This window comes from Dendrobates tinctorius, unplaced genomic scaffold (genome assembly GCF_039654945.1).
Source record: "Dendrobates tinctorius isolate UK_male_01 unplaced genomic scaffold, ASM3965494v1 ptg000032l, whole genome shotgun sequence".
NCBI classification, from domain to species: Eukaryota; Metazoa; Chordata; class Amphibia; order Anura; family Dendrobatidae; genus Dendrobates; species Dendrobates tinctorius.
In genome coordinates, this window is record NW_027361700.1 from 18,371,389 (window position 1) to 18,394,950 (window position 23,562).

General features: G+C 44.3%; 1 protein-coding gene and 1 long non-coding RNA gene across 12 annotated transcripts in view; one reads left to right on the plus strand and one right to left on the minus strand.

Annotated features, from left to right (window-relative positions):
• The window catches only part of FBXO47 (F-box protein 47), a 293,552-nt gene extending 283,212 nt beyond the window's left edge, over nt 1-10,340 (minus strand). For 2 of the 11 annotated variants that reach the window (XM_073572527.1, XM_073572528.1), the window contains exon 1: nt 10,151-10,340. In XM_073572527.1, the coding sequence (XP_073428628.1) occupies nt 10,151-10,212 (62 nt within the window). In that variant the 5' untranslated portion in view covers nt 10,213-10,340. Of the gene's footprint in view, nt 1-4,274; nt 4,464-10,068 lie in introns of all 11 variants that reach the window. The other 9 variants (XM_073572531.1, XM_073572529.1, XM_073572533.1 and 6 more) reach the window with 9 other exon arrangements.
• An 80-nt stretch (nt 10,341-10,420) lies between these two features.
• The window catches only part of LOC141086465 (uncharacterized), a 103,553-nt gene continuing 90,411 nt past the window's right edge, over nt 10,421-23,562 (plus strand). Inside the window, exon 1 of the long non-coding RNA XR_012231594.1 lies at nt 10,421-10,477. This is a non-coding gene — a long non-coding RNA (uncharacterized lncRNA). The remainder of the gene's footprint in view (nt 10,478-23,562) is intronic.

A 23,562-nucleotide genomic window follows, 5' to 3' on the forward strand; every position in this document is an offset into this window, starting at 1 on the left:
GGGCGTCTCACAGGGAAGATGTAACTAGAGTTATCCCCCTTTTACCTCATTGGTGGCAGCGCTGCACATAGAGCCGCTGCCGCCCCCCAGCTTCACAAAAAGGAGCCGCCGTCGACCCCCTGCACAGAGCCGCAGATAGCACCGCTGCCACCAATAAGGTAAAAGGGGGGGGGGGGGATGATAACTCCAGTTACATCTTCCCTGTGAGACGCCCCCTCCCTTCGTCATCGGGACCACTCCCCCACTATATGCAGATTGCTCCGCACCCAGTGTATAAGATGACACGGGGTATAAGAAGATCCCCCCCTCCCCCGACTTTTAAGAAGATGTTATATTTTAACTGGAAAAGTTGGGGGGTCGTCTTATAAGCCCAGTCGTCTCATACGCCGGAAAATACAGTATGTTAATTTTTTTAAATGGCTTCCAGGCAGCTCATGAGTGTGGTGCATCAAATGCAGTGTACAACATTTTTTTCTCTTTACCATGCCCCGTCTCCTGCCTTCTGAATGTGCACTTCAGCATCAAAAATCTCGGTGTTACACACAAAAAAAAAAAAAAAAAAAAAAAAAAAAAAAAAAAAAACTATTGGCAGTGCTAAAAATGCCAAGGCGTCTGGGAGATTCATTGTAAAAAAAAGAAATTAAAGCCATAAGCTTTCTCAATGTAAGTTTGAGGGATAGAAGGAATTACAGCTGGCATTTTCAACACACAGTAAAAGGAGCAACTGCAGCACAAGCACTATAAGAACAGAGTGAGCTGAGGCAATAAAGTGGGTATCTGCAGCAAAACTACTAAAGCCAGTTAAAGTAAACGATACACCTGAAATGGAGGTATGGGCCAGCACCAGCACCTGGCAAACCATGTGAAGAGCCCACTCTGCCCAGGTTTCAATTTGTGACATAAAAAAAGCAGTACAGAACGTTATGCTTACCACAGGGGAGAATGAGCTAGCCTCAGCTATTAAGTCGATGGTTCAACATTTGACGCGCCCATGCGGTTCAAATGACAACAATACGACACCTCAGTCAACAAGCTTACACAAAGATGCATTTTTCTGTGGAATTAGCCCGCTCGGTGCGCACATAGATCATGAGACTTGCCATAAAATATAGTACGATTATGTAGACATATGGTCGTTATTATCAGCCGACCAACAGACAGTAGATAAGGAAGAGAGGACAAGCAAACGGTTATATGATAGAAATAGACCGAAAATAGCTCAAACAATGAATAACTGGCTTCAGGCGTTTGCAGTTCTAGGCCGCATTATGGGCCAAAAGCATCCGGTACGTTGCACCAAATTATACATATACCAGGACCTGATAGTGATTAAACAGAGTCAGCATGGGTTTGTAACTAATAAGTCATGTCAGCCTAATTTAATTTCCTTCTATGACGGTATTACTGATTGGGTGGATCAAGGAAATGCTGTAGATATAGTATATCTTGACTTCAGCAAAGCATTTGACAAAGTCTCTCATACATCCTTATTGATTACAATCCTTATACGATTCTATGATATATAATTCATATAAATCTCATGGCGGTTCCGACTGGCGGTGGCATGACGAGGAGTTCCGCAGATGGTTGGCTCTACAGCCCGATATAGCTTGGGGAGTAAAAACAACAGATGTGTTGCTACGACTGATGCTGTCACAGACGCAGCCCCTTTTTCCATCTACGACCACTAACTACTCCTCAGCCGCAAGTCAATACTCAGTGGTCGCTTGAAAACCAGGTGCCTGCTGGCTATTTAACGAGGGAAACTGCACACGTCATGCAGATATAGGCATGACTGCTCAGCTTGTGGGGGCACTTAGCAGCAAGGCGTACTCATCAAGCAAACAAAGCGCTTATAAGGCTTAACCCCAACGAGCATGACCGCGATGGGACCTGGCTGAACCACAACTCTACCCCAATAAAGAAGCGACACTGCAATGATACTCTGGTTTCAAAGACGTTGTTTTTTTATCTCTTTCAATTTCAGTAGAACACTAACCCTGGCTAATAACCTAAAATCCGCTCGCAAATTCCCCGAAATCTTGCACCAAACACTCAAAAAGCAGGTTGAACTAGGTAGAAGGGCTGGCCCGTTTCAATAACTGCCTTTTCAAAATATTTGAATATTGTCATTAGGCATTATTCCGAAAAAAGAATCCGGTGAATATCGTCTGATCCATTACCTGTCACACCCAAGGGGCGAATGAATCGGTTAACGACGCTATCCCCCCAGAGGAAGTTTCCATGACATACGTGCCTTTTGACATAGTGGTAGAATTAGTGCTTCGCAGCCGGGCCCGACGCACTGTTAGCAAAATCATAGAGTAGGCATTCCGCCTATTACCCGTGCACCCCGAATGCTTCCACATGTTAGGTTGCAAAGTGGACCAGCACTGTTAGTTTGATATGTGCCTGCCAATGGGATGTTCCATTTCGCGTCACTATTTCAAGCTATTCAGTACTTTCCTGGACTGTGTAGTCTGTTATGAAGCATGCAGCAATTCTCCGATTCATAACCGCAACGATTTTTTGGTCGTCGGCCCCAAAAATTCTAAACGCTGCTCCTTACTTCTCGAAAAATTTTAATTTACATCTCGGCATTTTGGCGAACCGTTATCACCAGAAAAACCAGTCGGCCCATATAATGTATTGCCTTTTCTAGAAATCAAAATAGATACCAATTTGATGGTTTTTCGCTTACCAGCCGAAAAAGTACAGAAAACACTGCAAATGTTGGAAGGTTTCTGCAAAGTAAAAAAAAAGTTACCCTCCAACAGATGCAGTTCTTGCTGGGTCTGCTCACATTCGCCAGCCACGTAATGCCGGTCAGCAGAGCCTTCTCTCGCCGTTTATCGTTAGCAACAAAGGGCATTTCCCAACCCGGCCATGGAATTAGGCTCACTCGCTCGTTGAAGGCAGACTTACTAGTCTGGAAAACATTCCTACAATGGTCACACCCGTATCATGGCAAAAAAACCCATCAAGCAAGGACCTAGGGCTCGCGGTAGGAGGGCGTAACAAAGAGGGTTTTGCAGCAATCTACAAGAACCAACGGTGCAAAGGCAGCTGGCTGGAGCTATGGACCAAAGCAAGCTGGGGGTGCGATCCAGCGCTGTTAGAAATTTTCGCAATAGCATCATCAGTAGAGCTACGGCGTACTCAGTTGAGAAACGCTAACATTCGATTTCAAAAGAAAAATCCGAGAACCACAAGGAGCTTAAACTATAAGTCATCTGCATCCCTGCCCTTACTCGCTCTTTTACGCCGGCTAGCTCTACTATGCTTGAAACACATCTGGTCTCGAGTCACATTATTGGCAAATGTTTACGATAATCTTGTTAACTCATGGTTTATTATTATTTATTTATATTGCGCCATTAATTCCATGGTGCTGTACATGAGAAGGGGGGTTACATACAAAGTTATAGATATCGTTAACAGTAAACAAATTTACAATGACAGACTGGTACAGAGGGCAGAGGACCCTGTCCTTGCGGACTTACATTCTATGTTATATTCCGATTGGCAGGCTTTCAAAGTCCTTCTTCCCAATGCGCAACCATTGGGTATCCAGTGTCATCCATCCCTTTGGGACTCAGTGGTCAATCACTGATGCCCTTAATCCGCCCCTCCTTTACACCGGCTACCTGGCAGGTCTATGGTAAGGCTTGGGAGGAGTGGTGCTCTCTAATTCAGGGTAGGCCCGTCAATAAATGCGATCGAGTGAGATACGAAGTGACAACGGAATTTTTGATTCAGCTCAAGGAAAGAGGGGTGTCAGGTACATCGACACAACAGCATTTATCGGGAATAGCCTTTTTCTTTCAACTAACGGGGGTGGGTGGATGTTACAAAGTTCTTTTTTATCAAACAAGCCATTAAAGGCTGGAAACATCTTCAACCGAGTCAGGAATGTCGTCGCCCCATTTCGTTGAGATTATTTCAATATCCCCATCGGTATGCAAGTTGCAATATGAGACAATCCTTATATCAGCAGCTTTCACTATTGCTTTTTTTCGACGCGCTGCGCAATAGTGAAATGTTGCCGCGGTCAAAAATAGCGATGGAAGGAGGTTTAATCAACGAGGACTTCGTCATATGCAACGATGCACTGCAGATTCGCATGCGAAAATCCAAGTACGATCCCACCGGTAGGGGCACATGGGTCCTGATTAACTCATCATCAGTATGCCCACTAAAAATAGTCAAACGCTACACGGTAAAAAGGCATGCAAGCAGTTTTTTCTCTCACATACAGACGAGAACCCTCTTACCAAGTATCAATTTCAGGCAATCTTCAAGCTGTGCTTGGAAAAAAACGCGCTAATCCAAAGGAATACGGGACACATTCTTTCTGAATCGGGGCAGCCATCGAAGCAGCTAGGGCAGGAGTATCGGAGGCCGAAGTGCAGAGAATGGGTCGTTGGAATTCCGCATGCTTCGCCAGATATATAAGAAAAAACCTACAAGAAGCAAAATAAACAAAAACCTTACTTAATTATTTAGTTATAGCAGGGCTGTTTATTTTGCTTCTTGTAGGTTTTTTCAATGTTTTATGGCCAAAGTGAACATGTGTTTATATGTTGCATGTATACCAACTTTAAATAAACTCAATTTTTTTTTGTTTTTGCCAGCTATATAAGACCTGATTTGCTGAAGTAACACACTTTGTCTCTTACAGGCATCCGTAAGTCCGCAGTTTGGGTATTAGGACATCCATATCTCTACTGGGTGGCAAAAAGGGCTGAGCGTCGGCCTGGAGGAAATAATATAGGCTTCCCGAGACTAGAGGTCAACTGGAGAGGTATCAGAGGTCTCCAATGGCAACAGGTGTTCCCGGAGATAGTTGACATCTCCAGGCGAGCTAAAGAGCCAGTAATATTAGTGATACACGCCGGTGGTAATGATCTGGGCAAATGCAAAAATCGCTAAACTTTACACTGTAATAAAAACAAACATAGAACGTTTTACCTGTTTCTTCCCAGATATGGTTTTGGCGTGGTCAGAGATAGTAACACGAGCCGCCTGGCGTGGCGCAAAGGGATGCAAAAGCCATAGAGCGTGCAAGGAGAAAGATCAATGTGCAAATGGTGAAATTCGTGAGGGGTAAATGTGGTATTATGGTTCGCCACCACCAGCTGGAAGGTGATAACTCGGCACTATTGATACTGGATTGAGTTCACCTTACGGACATTGGTCTCGACATATTTTTGTCTGGCTTGCAGGACGAGTTGAACAGGCCCTAATGTTGATGGGTGGGGGTCGGAGTCCTGTGTAGGTCATACACATGATCCTCTGTGGCGGAAGATGCGGAGAAGGGCAAAGGTTCGTAACCGCTCACCTGTCTGTTGCAGACAGGGCCTTCGTTTATGAGCTTATGTAATTAATAAACTGTGACCGACCTGTTTCAACCAATCTAGGCCTGTCTGTGTTTTCATTACAGGATTTTTGGGAGGGGGGGAAGGCACTGTTTGAGACACACAGGTCCCCACAGTCTGGTAGGCACGGTACTAAATAAGGAACGTGCCTCTGACTGGGAGGCCCATACGGCCAACGCCAGAAAAAAAAAAAAAAAAAATACGGTTCAGTGCCCAATTCCCCGCTCCCACTACTTCCCAGGTGATGCACTAATTGGGATGCCCAGCTGTCCAATGGGATTAAAAAGGAAGGGTCCTCCAGCAGCACCTGTTAATGTTACTAAGTCACAGCGGAAGATGAGGAGAAGGGCAAAGGTTCGTAATCGCTCATTGGTCACTCACCTGTCTGTCGCAGACAGGGCCTTTGGCTATGAGCCCGTCTTGAAATGTAAGTGCCTTTCTCTGCTTATGTAATTAAAGGGAATCTGTCACCCCTTTTTTCGAGTGAGCTGCCGGCACCAACATCAGGGGATTATCTACAGCATTCTGTAATGCTGTAGATAAGCCCCCGATCTAACCTGAAAGATAATAAAAAGAGTTTGATTACACTCACCCAGGCATCCGGTCCGGTCCGTGTCGCCGTCCGGTCCAGCGGCTCCCATCTTCATACGATGCCGTCCTTTTCTTTCCTTCCTGCTGTGGCTCCTGCACAGGCGCACTGCTCTGCCCTCTTGAGGGCAGAGCAGAGTCCTGCAGTGCGCAGTCACCGGGACAGGTCCGGCGACTGCGCACTGCAGTATTCTGCTCTACCCTCAACAGGGCAGAGCAGTGCGCCTGCGTCAAAGCCAAGACAGGAAGGAAAGAAGAGGACGGCATCGTATGAAGATGGGAGGCGCCGGACCGCAACACCCATCGGACCAAGACCGGACCGCCCCCCAGGTGAGTATAATCTAACTCCTTTTTCTTCTCTTTCAGGTTACACCGGGGGCTTATCTACAGCATTACAGAATGCTGTAGATAAGCCCCTCATGTTGGTGCTAGCAGCTCATATTCGAAAAAGGGGTGACAGATTCCCTTTAATAAACTGTGACTGACCTGTTTCAACCCATCTAGGTCCGTCTGTGTCTTCATTACGGGATTGGTGGGAGGTAGAGTTGAGCGACTTTGGTCGGATCGGGTTTCATGAAACAAAATTTGAGTCGGATGAAACTGGTCCGACCAGAGCAAAAAAAAGTCGGGAGTTTTGTCCGAAACCCGACCCCAATGCAAGTCAATGGGAAATAAAAGTCGGCATTGATAGGATGACATTCATCCACTCAATGCCGACTTTTATTCCCCATTGACTTGCATTGGGGTCGGGTTTTGGATGAAACTCCGAATTTTTTTTGCCCTAGTCGGACCAGTTTCATCCGACTCAAATTTTGTTACATAAAACCCAATCCGACCAAAGTCGCTCAACTCTAGTGGGAGGTACTGTTTGAGACACACGGGTCCCCACAGTCAGGGAGCATCTGCGGCACAAATACTATAAAAGCACATGCAAATTGCCCCTTCAGAAAGAAAGAGGACTTTTACTCTACAGCGCCACCTATTGGTAGTAGCGATCCTACAAGTCACAATCAACCCTTTAACGAGTCTTGTAATATGACTTAGGATAAAAGCCAAATCAGAATCTCAATTTGCAGACACGGTGTTTCGAGCTGTTGGCTCTCGTCAGTGCAAAGTATGAGATCTGATTAGGCTAGGTGAGAGGCTCTGGACTAAGGTCTAAGAGGTAAGGTTTCTCCTTGCGGAGAGTGACATGCCAGCACAGTGAGCTGAGGGCAAGTGGATACATGAGGCAGAACTACTAAAGCCAGTTAATGTAAATGTACACCTGAAGTGGAGGTACGGGCCAGCACCAGCACCTGGCAAACCATGTGAAGAGCCCACTCTGCCCAGGTTTTAATTTGTGACATTAACTATTTATCTACAGCGGATGTTCATACTGTATAATGTTCCCGGGGCTCACAGTGGTGTCACTGTCCCTGCCTTTAGGTGTATAAGCAACCAGGAGCAAGTGAGCGGACAACCACAGTTCTCACTTCCTCTTGTTTACCTACACGTTGGAAGGCAGGGACAGTGACATTTGCGCTGAATGGGCACAGGGCTCACGAGACATACCCTGTGGGCCCGTCCGAGCCTGTATGAGGTTAACGGGAGAATCCCATGGTGGGCCCTTGTGCAGATCTGGGCCCCCAACCCCACTATATGGATAGTACTTGGCATAATTCACTTGATTTACTCTGTACAGAAAAAAACAGCATCTCATCATTCATTAACCAAAAAAAACTATCTTATTATTATTTAGGCTATGTGCACACGTTGCGGATTCTGCTGCGTTTCCGCAGCGTTTTTGCCGCTGCGGAAACGCAGCAGTTCCGCTGACCAAGTACAGTACAATGAAACCCTATGGAATTTCAAAAACGCTGTGCTGACGGTGCGTTTTTTTCCGCGCGGTTTTTTTTCCGCAGCATGTCAATTGTTTCTGCGGATTCCGCTGCGGTTTCACACCTTTAGCATAGTAGAGGTGTGAAACCGCAGGGCAAAACCGCAGGTCACTTTACCTGCGTTTCCGCGCGGAAAAAACCGCAGCGGAATCCGCAACGTGTGCACATAGCCTTAGAGATATAGGTACATTTGTAAATGAGGGGAGTTTAATATTTGTATGCAGGTGAAAAGTGGGCACCTCAAAGTCAATGTTACTGGTGGACCCTTGGCCCCTCAGTCCGACACTAACCTCATGAGACCCGGAAACCTGAGGGCTGACACTGCTGGGACAGTGTCGACAAGGCGAGCAAGTATAAGGCTGTGTGTGCACACGCTGCGGATTAGGTGCGGATTCATCCGCGCGGATTTTATAAAATCCGCAGGTGAAACCGCAGGTCAAAATACCTGCGGTTTTACCTGTGGATTGCTCTGCGGTTTTTCATCTCCTCAATGGAGGAGATGGCAAACCCGCTGGAGAATCCGCAGAAAGAATTGACATGTCAATTCTTTCTGCGGATTGAAAATCGCAGACAATCCGCGCGGAAAATTCCGCACCGTCTGCATTGCGGTTTTTGATTCCCATAGGTAATCATTGTACTGTACACCGCAGCAAAAACTGCTGCGGGTACGGAGCGGCCAAAACCGCTGCGGAACCGCAGCAAAATCCGCAGCGTGTGCACACAGCCTAAGTGTTTTTTGTGTAACAGGGGGGGGCTGATTGAGAAGGGGTTGTCCTAGTATTTGAGCTATAGCATCTAGCTCAAATGTCAGCAGCTTACCCTCTTACATGCCACTGTAAATCGTGACAGCACAGTGTTGGGAAATGAAGGGAGATGTCCCTTCTGATGTCCATCAACGCTACTTCCTCACTGTATATGACCTTCCTTTTCGCAAAATGTAAGTAAAATACATAGAGATTAACTTGGCATACAATATCCTGCATTTCTACAATATTGTATCGGATCAGGTTGTCGCAGGTTAAAGGGGTTATCTGGAACTTTCAGGGTATTTGGCTATGGGAGTAAGAACTTATTGACAGGTAGCTGCTAACTACCTGCCTGTTCTGCACTGTGACAATATATTCCGCCTCAGACGGGGATTTCCTGGCTTCATTTGACCTCACGTCAACAGAGAAGCTTCTTCTCTTCAGCTCTGATGTGTCGACAGGGCGTAATTGCTGATGTCATGCTGACTTGACAGCCGCTTCCCTGTAGTTAGGCAGCTTGGGGCAGACTGTCAATAAGGCAGGGATCACACATGCGAGAAACACGGCCGAGTCTTTCATATTAATAGCTGGCACTCAAATTGGAGCGTGCGGCCGCATAGTAATACATGCAGCCGCAGGCTCCGCTCCCGAGTGCCGGGTGTTAACATGCGAGACTCGGCCGTACTTCTCACGTGTGATTCCAGCCTTAGCATGACAATGGCTGTGACATCCCGTTGACACAAAAGAGCAGAAAAAATGCTGCTCTGTTGATACGTCGCAAGAAGCATCAGAATCGCTGACAGGATTGGTCCATTACTCCTGAGCTGGAACACAAGGTGGCAGGGCAGAACAGGCAGGTTTTTAGCAACCACTGTACCTGCCTGTAAATTCTTAGCCCCACAACTGAAAAAAATCTAAAGTCCAGGATAATCCCTTTAATAACAAAGACATTTTTTTTTTTTTATCAAAGCTCCTTTTCCGAGAATGTTAATAAAATCTAAAAAAAAAAAAAAAAATAAAGACACATAATATTGCTGCGTGTCTGAACTAATAGAATACAAAAATAAAATTAAGAACAAGATATTTGACTGAACCACAGAACGGTTAGGTTAAAAACTACAGCTCCGTACTGCAAAAAACGAGCCCTCATACAACGCCAGCTGCAAAAACATTAAAAACTTACTGATCTTGGCAGGAGAGGAGGAAAAATGGAAAGCTATGAGGAGACACCATAAGCCTACCTGAGCTGCCATGGCGGAGGTGCTATAGTGGGCAGAATGTTTGGAGTGGGAGGGGTGTAGGAATTAGAAGGGGCATACACTGACGTTACCACCTTCGGGCATTCTGTGGATAGGGAGCCGATGGTTACTGTTTCTTCTCCTCACAGAATTATATGAAAATAGTTTTAATTTACCAGAAATCTTCTAGAACCATCAGACTATGACAGGAATGGCAGAACCGCACTAAAGTACGTACTTCTAGTAATGTGATAGTTCAATAACGCACCCTACTAAATACACTGCACGGCGATAAGACCGGACGTGATTCGGCTGCTCACAGGGAAGGATGATGGCAGCACCGCAGACAACAGCTGGAGGCAGAGGAAGGACACGCGAGCATTTCCCGCGCTTTCTCCTCACATTCCGCTCGCGCTCATTCTTGGCTCCAAGTCTCAAGCGGAACCCCAAAGGCAAAGTCAAGGCGGAGCTATAGAGGTGAAGAACCAATGAGAGTAAAGCTTGTAGTGAAGTAGCATGATTGGCGGGCTGTACGCCCAATGATGATGTTATTGTATTATTTTAGCTTCTCCCTCCTGCAGGTAATTAGCTGATGATGCTGGTGCTGACTCTGAGAGGTGGAGTGGAGACACGTCGCTTCTGGAGAGGTACCTCTGCGCAGCAGTGGTCTGTGTGCGCGCTCGCTGTGTATAGACCAGGCTGATATAGCTAGTGTTGTGCTTCACAGCAACGTCTACCAGTGCCAGTCCAAAGAACATGCCCAATAATTCTGCCATGATAACAGCTGAGCACCACAGGCTAAATACTATGGTGCCAGTGACCAGTCAGTAAGGCCAGTGTGTGGTCAGATAATAAATCCCCAGATGGCGACCTCAAAGAGGTGGAGTTTCCATGGAAACGACCCCATTACCTGAGCCTGGCAGCAGGTTTTGTGTGGTGACTGATATTTATCCAGTTCCAGATCGTCTGTGGCCCCCATTCCTGACCAGGCACATTTGCAAGGGTTTTTTTTTGTGTCTTTTTGATTTTATATGCAGCTTTAAGTGCTGACGTTTTTTTCTCTCTTAGGCTGAGTTCACACGTGGCGTTTTTTTTCGCGTTTCCGCGGCGGTTTTAACCGCGCGATTTTGCCGCGGAAAATAAGCATCCTATGCATTCCTATGGGATTCCGCAATGCTGTGCTAATGCTGCGGTTTTTACCGCGGCGGAATCGCTTCGCGGTAAAAACCGCAGCATGCTCATTAATTTTGCGGAATCGCGGCGATCCCGCACCCATAGGAATGCATTATTCCGCATACTTTCCGCATGTGGCTGTGCACACCATGCGAAAAGTAAGCAGAACAATTGCGGATGGTAACCACGGTCCAGAGGAGAGGAGACTGTCCTCCAGGCTGTGGGTACCATATCCCTGTAAAGAATAGAATTTAAAATAAAAAATATTGTTATTCTCACCTTCCGACGTCCCGCGCAGCCTTCCCGCCTCTCTACGCTCTCCCGTTCCCAGTAAGCCTTTGCGAAAATGCCCACGATGGCGTCCGTTCATCGCGAATTACCGCGAGATGTCGCGATCCCGCGAGAACGTACGTCATTGCGGGTATTTTCGCAAAGGCTTACTGGGAACGGGAGCGTGGAGACAGGCGGGAAGGCTGCGCGGGACGTCGGAAGGTAAGAACATCATTTTTAAATTTTTTTTATTATTTTTTACATTTTATCTTTGGTCACACTTGTCAAACACTATGTTTGACGAGTGTGACCAACCTGTCAATCAGTTCTCCAAGCGATGCTACAGATCGCTTGGAAAACGCTAGCATTTTGCAAGCTAATTACGCTTGCAAAATGCTAGTTTTTCCGCAGGAAAATCGCGGGAATTTAAAATGCGATTTTCCCGCGGAATGGAATTCCAGAACTCTCGCGGTAATTTCCGTGAGAGTTCCGCTACGTGTGAACCCAGCCTTACAGATATTGCCTATTTTCATTATACACAAGGCCTAATCTTTATGTCATGAAAATACAAAAAGGAAATACGAGTCTTTCAGGTATTTTAGTTTTGCTCTATGACTACTAAATCACTCTTTAAACTATGTACCCCTTTCCTAACATTTTTATAGGACATTTTTTTTTATTTTTCTGACGGTGTGTGGGGCGAGAGCCATTTGAATTAGCAGTGGCTTTTGTTTTAAAGGGGTTGTCCACTACAAGGACAACCCTTTCTTGATCTGAATGTTTGCCCCCATGAAAATGAAAAGACTAAGGCTAAGTGCACACGTTGCAGAAAATTTCTGCTCAAAAACCTGAATCCCTTCCCAGAAACCGCACCTATTTTTCCCGCTGCGTTTTTGATGCTTTTTTTTCCGCAGCGGTTTCTAAACACATAGAAGAAGCCAAAACCGCAGAAAAATCCGCAAAATTAATGTGCATGCTGCATTTTTTACTGCAATGCGGTTTTTTCGCAGTAAAAAACGCATCAATGTGCACAAAAAGTGCAAAATGCATAGAAATGACTGTGCAGCTTATTTTTAGCGGTTTTATAGTGAAAACCGCGGTAAAAACCGCTAAAAAAACGCTGTGTGTGAACACAGCCTTATACTCACTTCACATACCGACGCTGTTTCAGCATTGTCGTCACTCGCATACCTGGGGCTCACGTGAGGTTGTTATGACACGTGAGCCCAATAAGCGCTGGCGTCACTGTCCCCTCCTTCAGACAGGTAAGTAATCAAGGGGAATTCAGACAGCGACCACAACCCTCACTTCTTCTTTATTACATACAGCTCTGGCAAAAATTAAAAGGGAATCTGTCACCCTTTTTTTTTGGACTATGAGCTGCCGGCATCGACATCAGGGGCTTATCTACAGCATTCTATAACGCTGTAGATAAGCCCCTGATGTTACCTGAAAGAGAAGAAAAAAGAAATTATGCTCACTCCGGCGTCCGGTCCAGACGGATGGGTGTCGTGGTTCGGTCCGACGCCTCCCATCTTCATACGATGCCATCTTCTTCTTCCCTTCCTGTCTTGGCTCCGGCACAGGCATACTGCTCTGCCCTGTTGAGGGCAGAGCAGAATACTGCAGTGCGCAGGTGCCGGACCTCTCCCGACGCCTGCGCACTGCAGCAGGGCTGTGGAGTCGGTAAGCCAAACCTGCGACTCCGACTCCTCAATTTCCCTTACACCGACTCCACGACTCCGACTCCCACACATATTGCTTATATTTAAGTGAAAAATTTATTGTAGTACAATGTGAACCTCAGACATTTAATCATTTTTATGATCCAATAATCAAGATATTTAGATAGAACAGAATATATATTGGTGTACTACCCGGTTTTCATTCTTTTTGGTACAGATACGATATGGATAGACAGATATGGATAAATGGATAGATAGAGCAGATTTCTAATCTGCTTTTGCTATTGAGTAACATTATCTATGAGCTCAAAAACCTTTCAGGTGATGCAGTTTTTTAAAAAGATGATCAACTTTTGCAGCTTAAAAACGTATCCTCAAAAAACACAGGAAAAACGCTGTGTGTGAATGTAGCCTTAGATCAGGAATATAACAGCCATTTATAGGACATTTCATAACTTTCCCAAACTCCTATGAAAAAATATTCAGCACATCCTGCATTGAATTACTGTACCCAATTTATTATATATTTTAGGAGTCGGAGTCGGTCCATTTTATACCGACTCCGACTCCACAGCCCTGCACTGCAGGACTCTGCTCTGCCCTCATCAGGGCAGAGCAGTGCGCCGGAGCCACGACAGGAAGGAAAGAAGAGGACGGCATCGTATGAAGATGGGAGGTGCTGGACCGGACGGCGACACCTATCGGACCAGATACCGGGGTGAGTATAATCTAAGGCTTTTTTCTTCTCTTTCAGGTTACATCGGGGGCTTATCTACAGCATTACAGAATGCTGTAGATAAGCCCCTGATGTCGATGCCGGCAGGTCATAATCCAAAAAAAAGAGTGACAGATTCCCTTTAAGAGACCACTGCAAAATTTTCAGTTTGCCTGATTTTTCTCTTTATAGGTATATTTTTGAGTAAAATGTAAATTGCTCTTTTTTTTTTCTATAAACAACTGACGACATGTCTTCAAATTTCCAAGCACTAAATTTTGTATTTATTTTCAAAAAATGAGAAATGGTCAAAATAACAAAAAAATGAAGCTTGGAGACCTCAAATAATGCTAAGAAAACAAGTTCATAATCATTTTGAAACATAAAATACTGCTTTTGGGTGACCTTATGCCACTGCTGGTACCAACATTTAAGCAGTTCTTTGTTTGATGGCTTGCGACTATCCATCTTCCTCTTGATTACATTCCAGAAGTTTTCAGTGGGGTTCAGGTCTGGAGATTAGACTGGCCATGACAGGGATTTGATGTGGTGGTCCTTCATCCACACATTGATTGTCCTGTTGGAAAAAACAGTCCTCAGCGTTGGGGAACATTGCCTGAACAGAAGGAATCAACTGTTTTTCCATGATAACCTTGTATGCGGCTTGATTCATACGTCCTTCGCAAAGATTCACCTGCTAAATTCCAGTTTTGCTGAAGCATCCCCAGAACATCACCGATCCTCCACCAAATTTCGCAGTGGGTGCAAAACACTGTGGCTTGTACGCCTCTCCAGGTCTCCGTCTAACCATTAGACGACCAGGTGTTGGGCAAAGCTGAAAATTAGACTAATCAGAGAAGATTACCTTACTCCAATCCTTATTGTCTTTGTGTCAGGAACACCGCACTGAACTTGCTCACTGAGCCAGTGCGCGAGTCCTGAGTAAAGTGAACTGTGCTCAAAGATACCTGTGGAGCGGGCAGCAGCCGAGTAGATGCATACTTCAGAACAGCAGGACCTGAAGCACGTGACTGCTAGGGGCGTGGCCTAAACTCCAGAGAGCTAGGAGCTGCAAGAGAACTCCTAGCAGGGTAACTGCAAGCTACCAAAGGGCATAGACAGGGAGGATAGTCAGGACGTAGCCAATGAGTCATACACAGAGATAGCTGCAAGGTACAAGAGGGGCGAGCAGAGAGTAGTCAGATCACAGGCAATGAGTCATACACAGAGAGGGTAGCGCAGTACAGAATCAACAGGCAAACTCACAACGGGAAACAGAACCGGGTCAGAACCATAAAAACAAGCTATAACAACGAACAGGCACACTCGGCCAAAGGCAAAAGTATAACTGGTAGGGATTGGAGCTTCCCAGGGTTTTAAGAAGCTCTCCCAGAACCAAAAAGAGGCCACAATCATTAACCCCAGGTTTGCAGGTCAAAACCTGCACTGAGCTCCAGACATTAACCCCTGACGTGCAGCTCAAAAACCTGCACTGGGATCATGACAGTACCCCCCTCTCAACGGGGGGCCTCTGGACCCCCAGGCTTTCCCGGGAACTTGGCATGGAAAGCCCGAACCAGGCGATCTGCATGTACAGAGCGAGCAGGGACCCATGAGCGCTCTTCTGGTCCATATCCCTTCCAGTGGACCAGGAACTGCAAAGAGCGGCGCACCCGCCGAGAGTTCACAATATGTCCGACCTCATACTCCAATTGACCCTCCACCAGCACGTGAGGAATAACAGGCTCGGAGTCCTCTTTGACAGACCCTACGGATTTCAACAGAGATTTATGGAACACATTGGCTATTTTTAAGGAGGCGGAGAGACGCAACCTATATGCCACTGGGTTGACTATCTCCATAATCTCGTACGGACCAATGAACTTTGGTCCCAACTTAGCTGATGGTACCTTTAAGTTGATGTTACGTGTGGAAAGCCAAACCTTCTCTCCCACCTGAAACATGTCTCCCGAGGCTCTCTTTTTGTCAGCAAAATATTTGTACCTCCCCTGGGCCCGAGAGATATTACGCTGGAATTCAGCCAAGAGGTTTTTTAACTGTTGAACGGACCCCTCTAACCCTGGACAATCGGAAACCACCCGTGAAAACTCCCCAAAATGCGGATTAAACCCATAATTAATCAGGAATGGGGACATGTTGGTGGACTGACTCACCCGCTTGTTAAAAGAGAATTTCGCCAATGGTAACGCATCACACCAATCCTCCTGTCTGGCGGAGGTCAGACCAGGGCTGTGGAGTCGGTAAGCCAAACCTGCGACTCTGACTCCTCAATTTCCCTTACACCGACTCCAACTCCAACTCCACAACTCCGACTCCCACATATATTGCTTATATTTAAGTGAAAAATTTATTGTAGTACAATGTGAACATCAGACATTTAATCATTTCTATGATCCAATAATCAAGATATTTAGATAGAACATAATATATATTGGAATACAACTTTAGAACACAAAAAACTGTAATAAATTGTAAATATGTAATACACTGTATAATATCGATTACATCCATACCTACAGACCAAAGTTTGGACACACCTTCTCATTCAAAGAGTTTTCTTTATTTTCATGACTATGAAAATTGTAGATTCACTCTGAAGGCATCAAAGCTATGAAATACCACAAGTGGAATTATATAATTAGCAAAAAAGTGTGAAACAACTGAAAATATGTCTTATATTCTAGGTTCTTCAAAGTAGCCACCTTTTGCTTTGATTACTGCTTTGCACACTCTTGGCATTCTCTTGATGAGCTTCAATAGGTAGTCACTGGAAATGGTCTTCCAACAGTCTTGAAGGAGTTCCCACAGGTGCTTAGCACTTGTTGGCCCTTTTGCCTTCACTCTGTGGTCCAGCTCACCCCAAACCATCTCGATTGGGTTCAGGTCTGGTGACTGTGGAGGTCAGGTCATCTGGCGTAGCACCCCATCACTCTCCTTCTTGGTCATATAGCCCTTAGTAACACCAGAAGCACAAAACAAAGGAATAACCCCTAAAATTTAGCTTTTAATACAATGACTAAAAACATTAGTGAAAATGACTAAAAGAAGGAGTAGTAGAGGACAAAAAATGAAGGGAGAAAAATACTGTTTTAGTTCTCTTCAATAATCACATAATGGGCCACCGGCTAAATTACCCTAGTCAGCCCTAGTTTCACCCTTCCTTACCGCGGAGGTTGGCACCCTAGTTGTAGACGATATGGCGCCCCCGCTCAACGTCGGTATCCCTAATAGCCCCTACGTCTCCCTGCATATACAAAAAGGGACACAAAAAAGAAACACACACACACTTGTAATACCGAAAAAATAAAGAGACATGAATAGTCTCATAGATAATACTAAATTGCTATGAACTTATCTCGTAGTATTTCTAATAGTATAAGAACCCCAAAAAGAGTTATCTCGGAGTCAAAAAAAATGATAGATGGGGTTAATATCCGGCAGCTTAGGGAAGGACAAAGAGGACAAAAGAGGAGTTATGAAATGAAAAGCTTTGCAAATTGTAAAACCACTGGAGTTGTTTATCTGTGTACTTGTACTTGCCCCCTTGACTATGTTGGCAAAACAAAGCGTGAATTACGTGTCCGCATAGGTGAACATTTGGGGGACATTAGACACAAAAGAGATACCCCTTTAGCCCGTCATGTCAATATGGTGCATGGAGGGGATGATAAACATATTAATTTTCGTGTTATAGAGAGAGTGCAGCCCGCAGTCAGACAGGGAGACTGGGATAATAGAATCTTACAGTGTGAGACACGCTGGATTTTTTGGCTTGAATCACAGAGTCCAAAAGGCCTTAATGAACAGCTAAATTTTAGTAGTTATCTATAATCAGTGTGTTTCACATTTTCCCAGCCAGCTCTTTATAGGGTTTTTGATAATTTGGTCGGTATATTATTACTATTGGAATTTTTTTTTATTTTATTTTTTATTTATTCTATTTAGGGATACAATTATTCCACTCCATGCCTTTGAGGACTATTGTTATCTATTTTCTTGAAGTTTTGCGCGTTCTGAACAGTGAGGCTGTTGAATTGATCGGCCGCATATTGCTTGCGAGATATGGTGTTTCTATTGAGAGGGACGTATTGCCCTATTTGGTCATTTTGTTTTAGGCACCATTTTTTTAATTCCTGTTTCTATCCGTGCTGTTTAGTAAGGTGCGCGGCGTCTACGTCATTCAGGTGGCTGCTGCACCGCATGTCCGTCCTCAATATGATCCCTTCCGGTTTGGACCTCCATCTTGGATTGTGGTAACCGGAAGTGGGCGTTCTATATCGGCGCGGAATCTTTAAACAATGGCGGTGAACGCGCTTGGAGTAAAGCCGCACACTGTATTGCTCTCTCGGCCAGGGGTAATGAGACCCCACTTTTTGACCCCTGATGAACCCTCAGCGGATTAAGAGGGGGAAACGCGTCGGGTTTCCATATGCATCAAGTGGCTGATAAGTATAATGTTGTACATGATTTTTTGGCAGATCCTGCGGTGGTACTATCTATTTAGATTTAATCTACTGAGCAATTATGCTATGTGATTTTGTATGCATTGCTACTTGAATATTGGTGTACCACGCTGTATAATCAGAGATGAATATGGTAGCCTTATTATTTTTTATTGTATTTTTTGTGAATTAGGGTGATTTTACCCTCACTTGCAAGGTAATGGCTGCCGCATGTGCTATATAGGCTTTTTTTCACTGCCTCTAGTGTGCAATGTTTGTACTATTTTCCAATGTGTGTCCGGGGTTCCGGACAATATATTAGTTGATGTGCTTTTTCATTGAATTTTCTTGTAGTCGTTTGTTAATTTTGCTATCTGGTAATTGGGTCTGCCATTTGCAGCTTATTAGCACTTTTGTGACTACGAGATAAGTCCTTCCCTAAGCTGCCGGATATTAACCCCATCTAACATTTTTTTGACTCCGAGATAACTCTTTTTGGGGTTCTTATACTATTAGAAATACTACGAGATAAGTTCATAGCAATTTAGTATTATCTATGAGACTATTCATGTCTCTTTATTTTTTCGGTATTAAGTGTGTGTGTGTTTCTTTTTTGTGTCCCTTTTTGTATATGCAGGGAGACGTAGGGGCTATTAGGGATACCGACGTTGAGCGGGGGCGCCATATCGTCTACAACTAGGGTGCCAACCTCCGCGGTAAGGAAGGGTGAAACTAGGGCTGACTAGGGTAATTTAGCCTGTGGCCCATTATGAGATTATTGAAGAGAATTAAAACAGTATTTTTCTCCCTTCATTTTTTGTTCTCTACTACTCCTTCTTTTAGTCATTTTCACTAATGTTTTTAGTCATTGAATTAAAAGCTAAATTTTAGGGGTTATTCCTTTGTTTTGTGCTTCTGGTGTTACTACTGAATATATAATCCCATTGATTAGTTTTGAGGTCTGTCTCAAATAGCCCTTACACAGCCTGGAAGTGTGTTTGAGGTCATTGTCCTGTTGAAAAATAAATGATTGTCCAACTAAACGCAAACCGGATGGAATAGCATGCCGCTGCAAGATGCTGTGGTAGCCATGCTGGCTAGGTATGCCTTCAATTTTGAATAAATCCCCAACAGTGTCACCAGCAAAGCACCCCCACACCATCACACCTCCTCCTCCATGCTTCACGGTGGGAACCAGGCATGTAGAGTCCATCCGGGTCACCTTTTCTGCATCGCACAAAGACATGGTGGTTGGAACCAAAGATCTCAAATTTGGACTCATCAGACCAAAGCACAGGTCTAATGTCCAATCCTTGTGTTCTTTAGCCCAAACAAGTCTCTTCTGCTTGTTGCCTGTCCTTAGCAGTGGTTTCCTAGCAGCTATTTTACCATGAAGGCCTGCTGCACAAAGTCTACTCTTAACAGTTGTTGTAGAGATGTGTCTGCTGCTAGAACTCTGTGTGGCATTGACCTGTTCTCTAATCTGAGCTGCTGTTAACCTGCGATTTCTGAGGCTGGTGACTCGGATGAACTTATCCTCCGCAGCAGAGGTGACTCTTGGTCTTCCTTACCTGGGGCGGTCCTCATGTGAGCCAGTTTCTTTGTAGCGCTTGATGGTTTTTGCCAATGCACTTGGGGACACTTTCAAAGTTTTCCCAATTTTTCGGACTGACTGACCTTCATTTCTTAAAGTAATGATGGCCACTCGTTTTTCTTTACTCAGCTGCTTTTTTCTTGCCATAATACAAATTCTAACAGTCTATTCAGTAGGACTATCACCTGTGTATCCACCAGACTTCTACACAACACAACTGATGGTCCCAACCTCATTTATAAGGCAAGAAATCCCACTTATTAAACCTGACAGGGCACACCTGTGAAGTGAAAACCATTTCCGGTGACTACCTCTTGAAGCGCTTCAAGAGAATGCCAAGAGTGTGCAAAGCAGAAATCAAAGCAAAAGGTGGCTACTTTGAAGAACCTAGAATATAAGACATACAGTATTTTCAGTTGTTTCACATTTTTTTTGTTAATTATATAATTCCACATGTGTTAATTCATAGTTTTGATGCCTTCAGAGTGAATCTACAATTTTCATAGTCATGAAAATAAAGAAAACGCTTTGATTGAGAAGGTGTGTCCAAAGTTTTTGTCTTTACTGTGTGTGTGTATATATATATATATATATATATATACTGTGTGTGTGTATATGTGTATATATATATATATATATATATATATATACACACACACACACTATGACTTATCTCGGCTAAGATAAAGCCTAGATCCTCAGGCTACATTCACACTATGGGCGTAGCCAGGATCAAACCTGGGGGGGGGGGGGGGCAGAACCTCATACTGTTCCGCAGAATTTCATACTGCACACCTCAGCTGCTGCAGAACCTCATACTTCACACCCCTACACTTGAAAATAAAGCCTGCACCTTAAGAAAATGTGGTGATGAATGCAGTCTATTTATTCCAACTATCAATTGATGTTGATGTGTTACTGAAGACGAGCAATGCCTGCCCTGGGCGTCCTTTTGGGCAGCTATGAGGTGTACCTGACTGGTGCTAAAGAAAGGAGTGTTAGTCTGTGTGCTATCCGACTTTCATTCTTTTTGGTACAAATATGATATGGATAGACAGATATGGATAAATGGATAGATAGAGAAGATTTCTAATCTGCTTTTGCTATTGAAAACATTATCTATGAGCTCAAAAACCTTTCAGGTGATGTGGTTTTTTAAAAAGCTGGTCTGCTTTTGCAACTGAAAAACGTATCCTCAAACGCAGGAAAAACGCTGTGTGTGAATGTAGCCTTAGATCAGGAATAGAACAGCCATTTATAGGACATTTCATAACTTTCCCAAATTCCAATGAAACAATATTCAGAACATTCTGCATTGAACTACTGTACCCAATTTATCATATATTTTAGGAGTCGGAGTCGGTCCATTTTATATCGACTCCAACTCCACCAAAATGAGCACCGACTCCGACTCCACAGCCCTGGGTCAGACACCTGAGAATTTGTTCCAGGGATTGATTGGTGCATTCTGTCTGACCATTAATCTCCGGGTGATATGCCGACGAGAAGGAGAGTGAGATGCCCAATTTCATACAGAACGCCCTCCAAAATTTGGCCACAAACTGCACACCTCTGTCAGACACCACATTCAGGGGTACCCCACGCAATCGGACCACATGCTGCACAAACAACCTTGACAATGTTTCTGCTGAGGGTAATGCTGCCAAGGGAATGAAATGGGCCTGTTTAGAAAACCTATCCACCACCACCCAGATCACGGTATTGCCCCTGGAAGGTGGAAGGCCGGTAATAAAATCCATGGAAAGATGAGTCCATGGCCTATCAGGAATGAGTAAAGGTATGAGTTCCCCAGCCAGCCGGTTATGCAAGCTTTTGGAATGGGCACACACACCACAAGCAGAAACAAATTTCTTGACATTGGACCTTAGTGAAGGCCACCAAATACCCCTGGCTACTGCCTCTCTAGTGGCCGTGATACCTAGACGAGCACTCAGCCTAGACTCATGAAACTCCTGCAGAAATCTAGGCCGCAATAAATCTGGAACAAACAATTTATCCCCTGGCCTGGTTGCCGGACCTAGGGCCTGAGCCCTTAGAATTTCTTGATCCAACTCAGATGAGACATGGCATCTTGGCAGCTTCACGCTTGATTTTCCTCAATTCATGGGCAGTTATTTTGCGCCTTTTTTATTAACACGTTTCTTGCGACCCTGTTGGATATTTGCCATGAAACGCTTGATTGTTCGGTGATCACGCTTCAAAAGTTTGGCAATTTCAAGACTGCTGCATCCCTCTGCAAGACATCTCACAATTTTTGACTTTTCAGAGTCCGTCAATTCTCTTTTCTGTCCCATTTTGCCAAAGGAAAGGAAGTTGCCTAATAATTAAGCACACCTTATATAGGGTTTTGATGTCATTCGACCACACCCCTTCTCATTACAGAGATGCAAATCACCTGATTTACATAATTGGCAGTTGGCTTTCAAGCCTATACAGCTTGGAGTAGGACAACATGTATAGAAAGGATGATGTGATCAAAATACTCATTTGCCTAATAATTCTTCACACAGTGTATACCAACCAGCCTTTTTCTCTGCATAGTTGTCGCCGCTTTTTTCTACATCAAATGATCACTTGATATCATTGTTTTATACCTGTCTGTTTCTATTTGTGCCTAATATTTAATAAAAAGTATTGTATTTTTTAGAAGATCTGACTCATTTTTTCCTCCTGTTTTCAAATACTGAAAGTGTCAAAGTAGCTTTACTGGTGATTTTAGCTATGGTTCAGTGTGTGACTTATCATTAGTCTATGTGAATACCAATGATGTTTTCTATTGAGATTTCCTTTCTTATCTTTGGCCTATTTATATTTATCGCCCTATGAGAAAGCATATGTGATGTATTTTTGTCTACATATTTGTCACATGACATGATTTTTGTATGTGTATGGGCTTTTGGGTTTTGTACAATTTCTATTCACAATTTTACTGATGAAAATCTGATGTGTAGACCGAAACATCTTGTTTGTACCATTGCAGTTACTTTATAAGAAACCCAACAATTAATTAGTCCTCTTAGGCTACTTTCACATTAGCTTTTTTTTGCCCAGCGCATCGTGCGCAAAAGAAAAGCATTTGTTTGCGTTTTTTATGCACATTCGTTCTCTAGGGGTTAAAACCAATGTCTACACATTTTTACGCCAAAAACGCATGCGCACGAAAACGCAGACGAACGCATGTCCATGCGCACACCTGCATTCCCATAGACTGTAATGCGTTATTTTGTCGCATTCCATGCGCAAGCGTGCGCATGCTGTTTTTTTACGCCTTTTGGGGGACCCAAAAATGCAACAGGCTGCGTCTGGCGCGCCTAGGCGCACACCTTGAAAAACGCATGCGCACGAAAACGCATGCAAACCCAAGACCATGCGCCCCCCCATGTTAAACATAGGTACACATGTGCATGGATGCACTCGATGCGCTGCGCAAAAAAACGCTAATGTGAAACCAGCCTTAGTGCCATGTTTTACATTTCAGTGTTCTAGAATATACTTGAGATGTAACGTGAGTAATAAATAATCCACAATGAATCAGGGAAAAATTTGCATGACAAGCTTACCAGTGGTGGAAATGTTTGCTGGTGGTCCCCCTCTGGCTGTCTTTGCTGAAGGCCTATTCATAAAAATGCAAAGTCCCTGTTAAATTAAGACACTTTTTTTATGTTTATGTCCTAGTTAACAGATTTTAGTGCCCAGGGACATTGCATGTTGTATGCATGGACAATGTACGAAGTCCCACTCCATGTGTCAACAAGCAGTGGGGCATCATATCTGCCCGTGAAAACAGTTATTCTATATTCAGGGGGTTTTA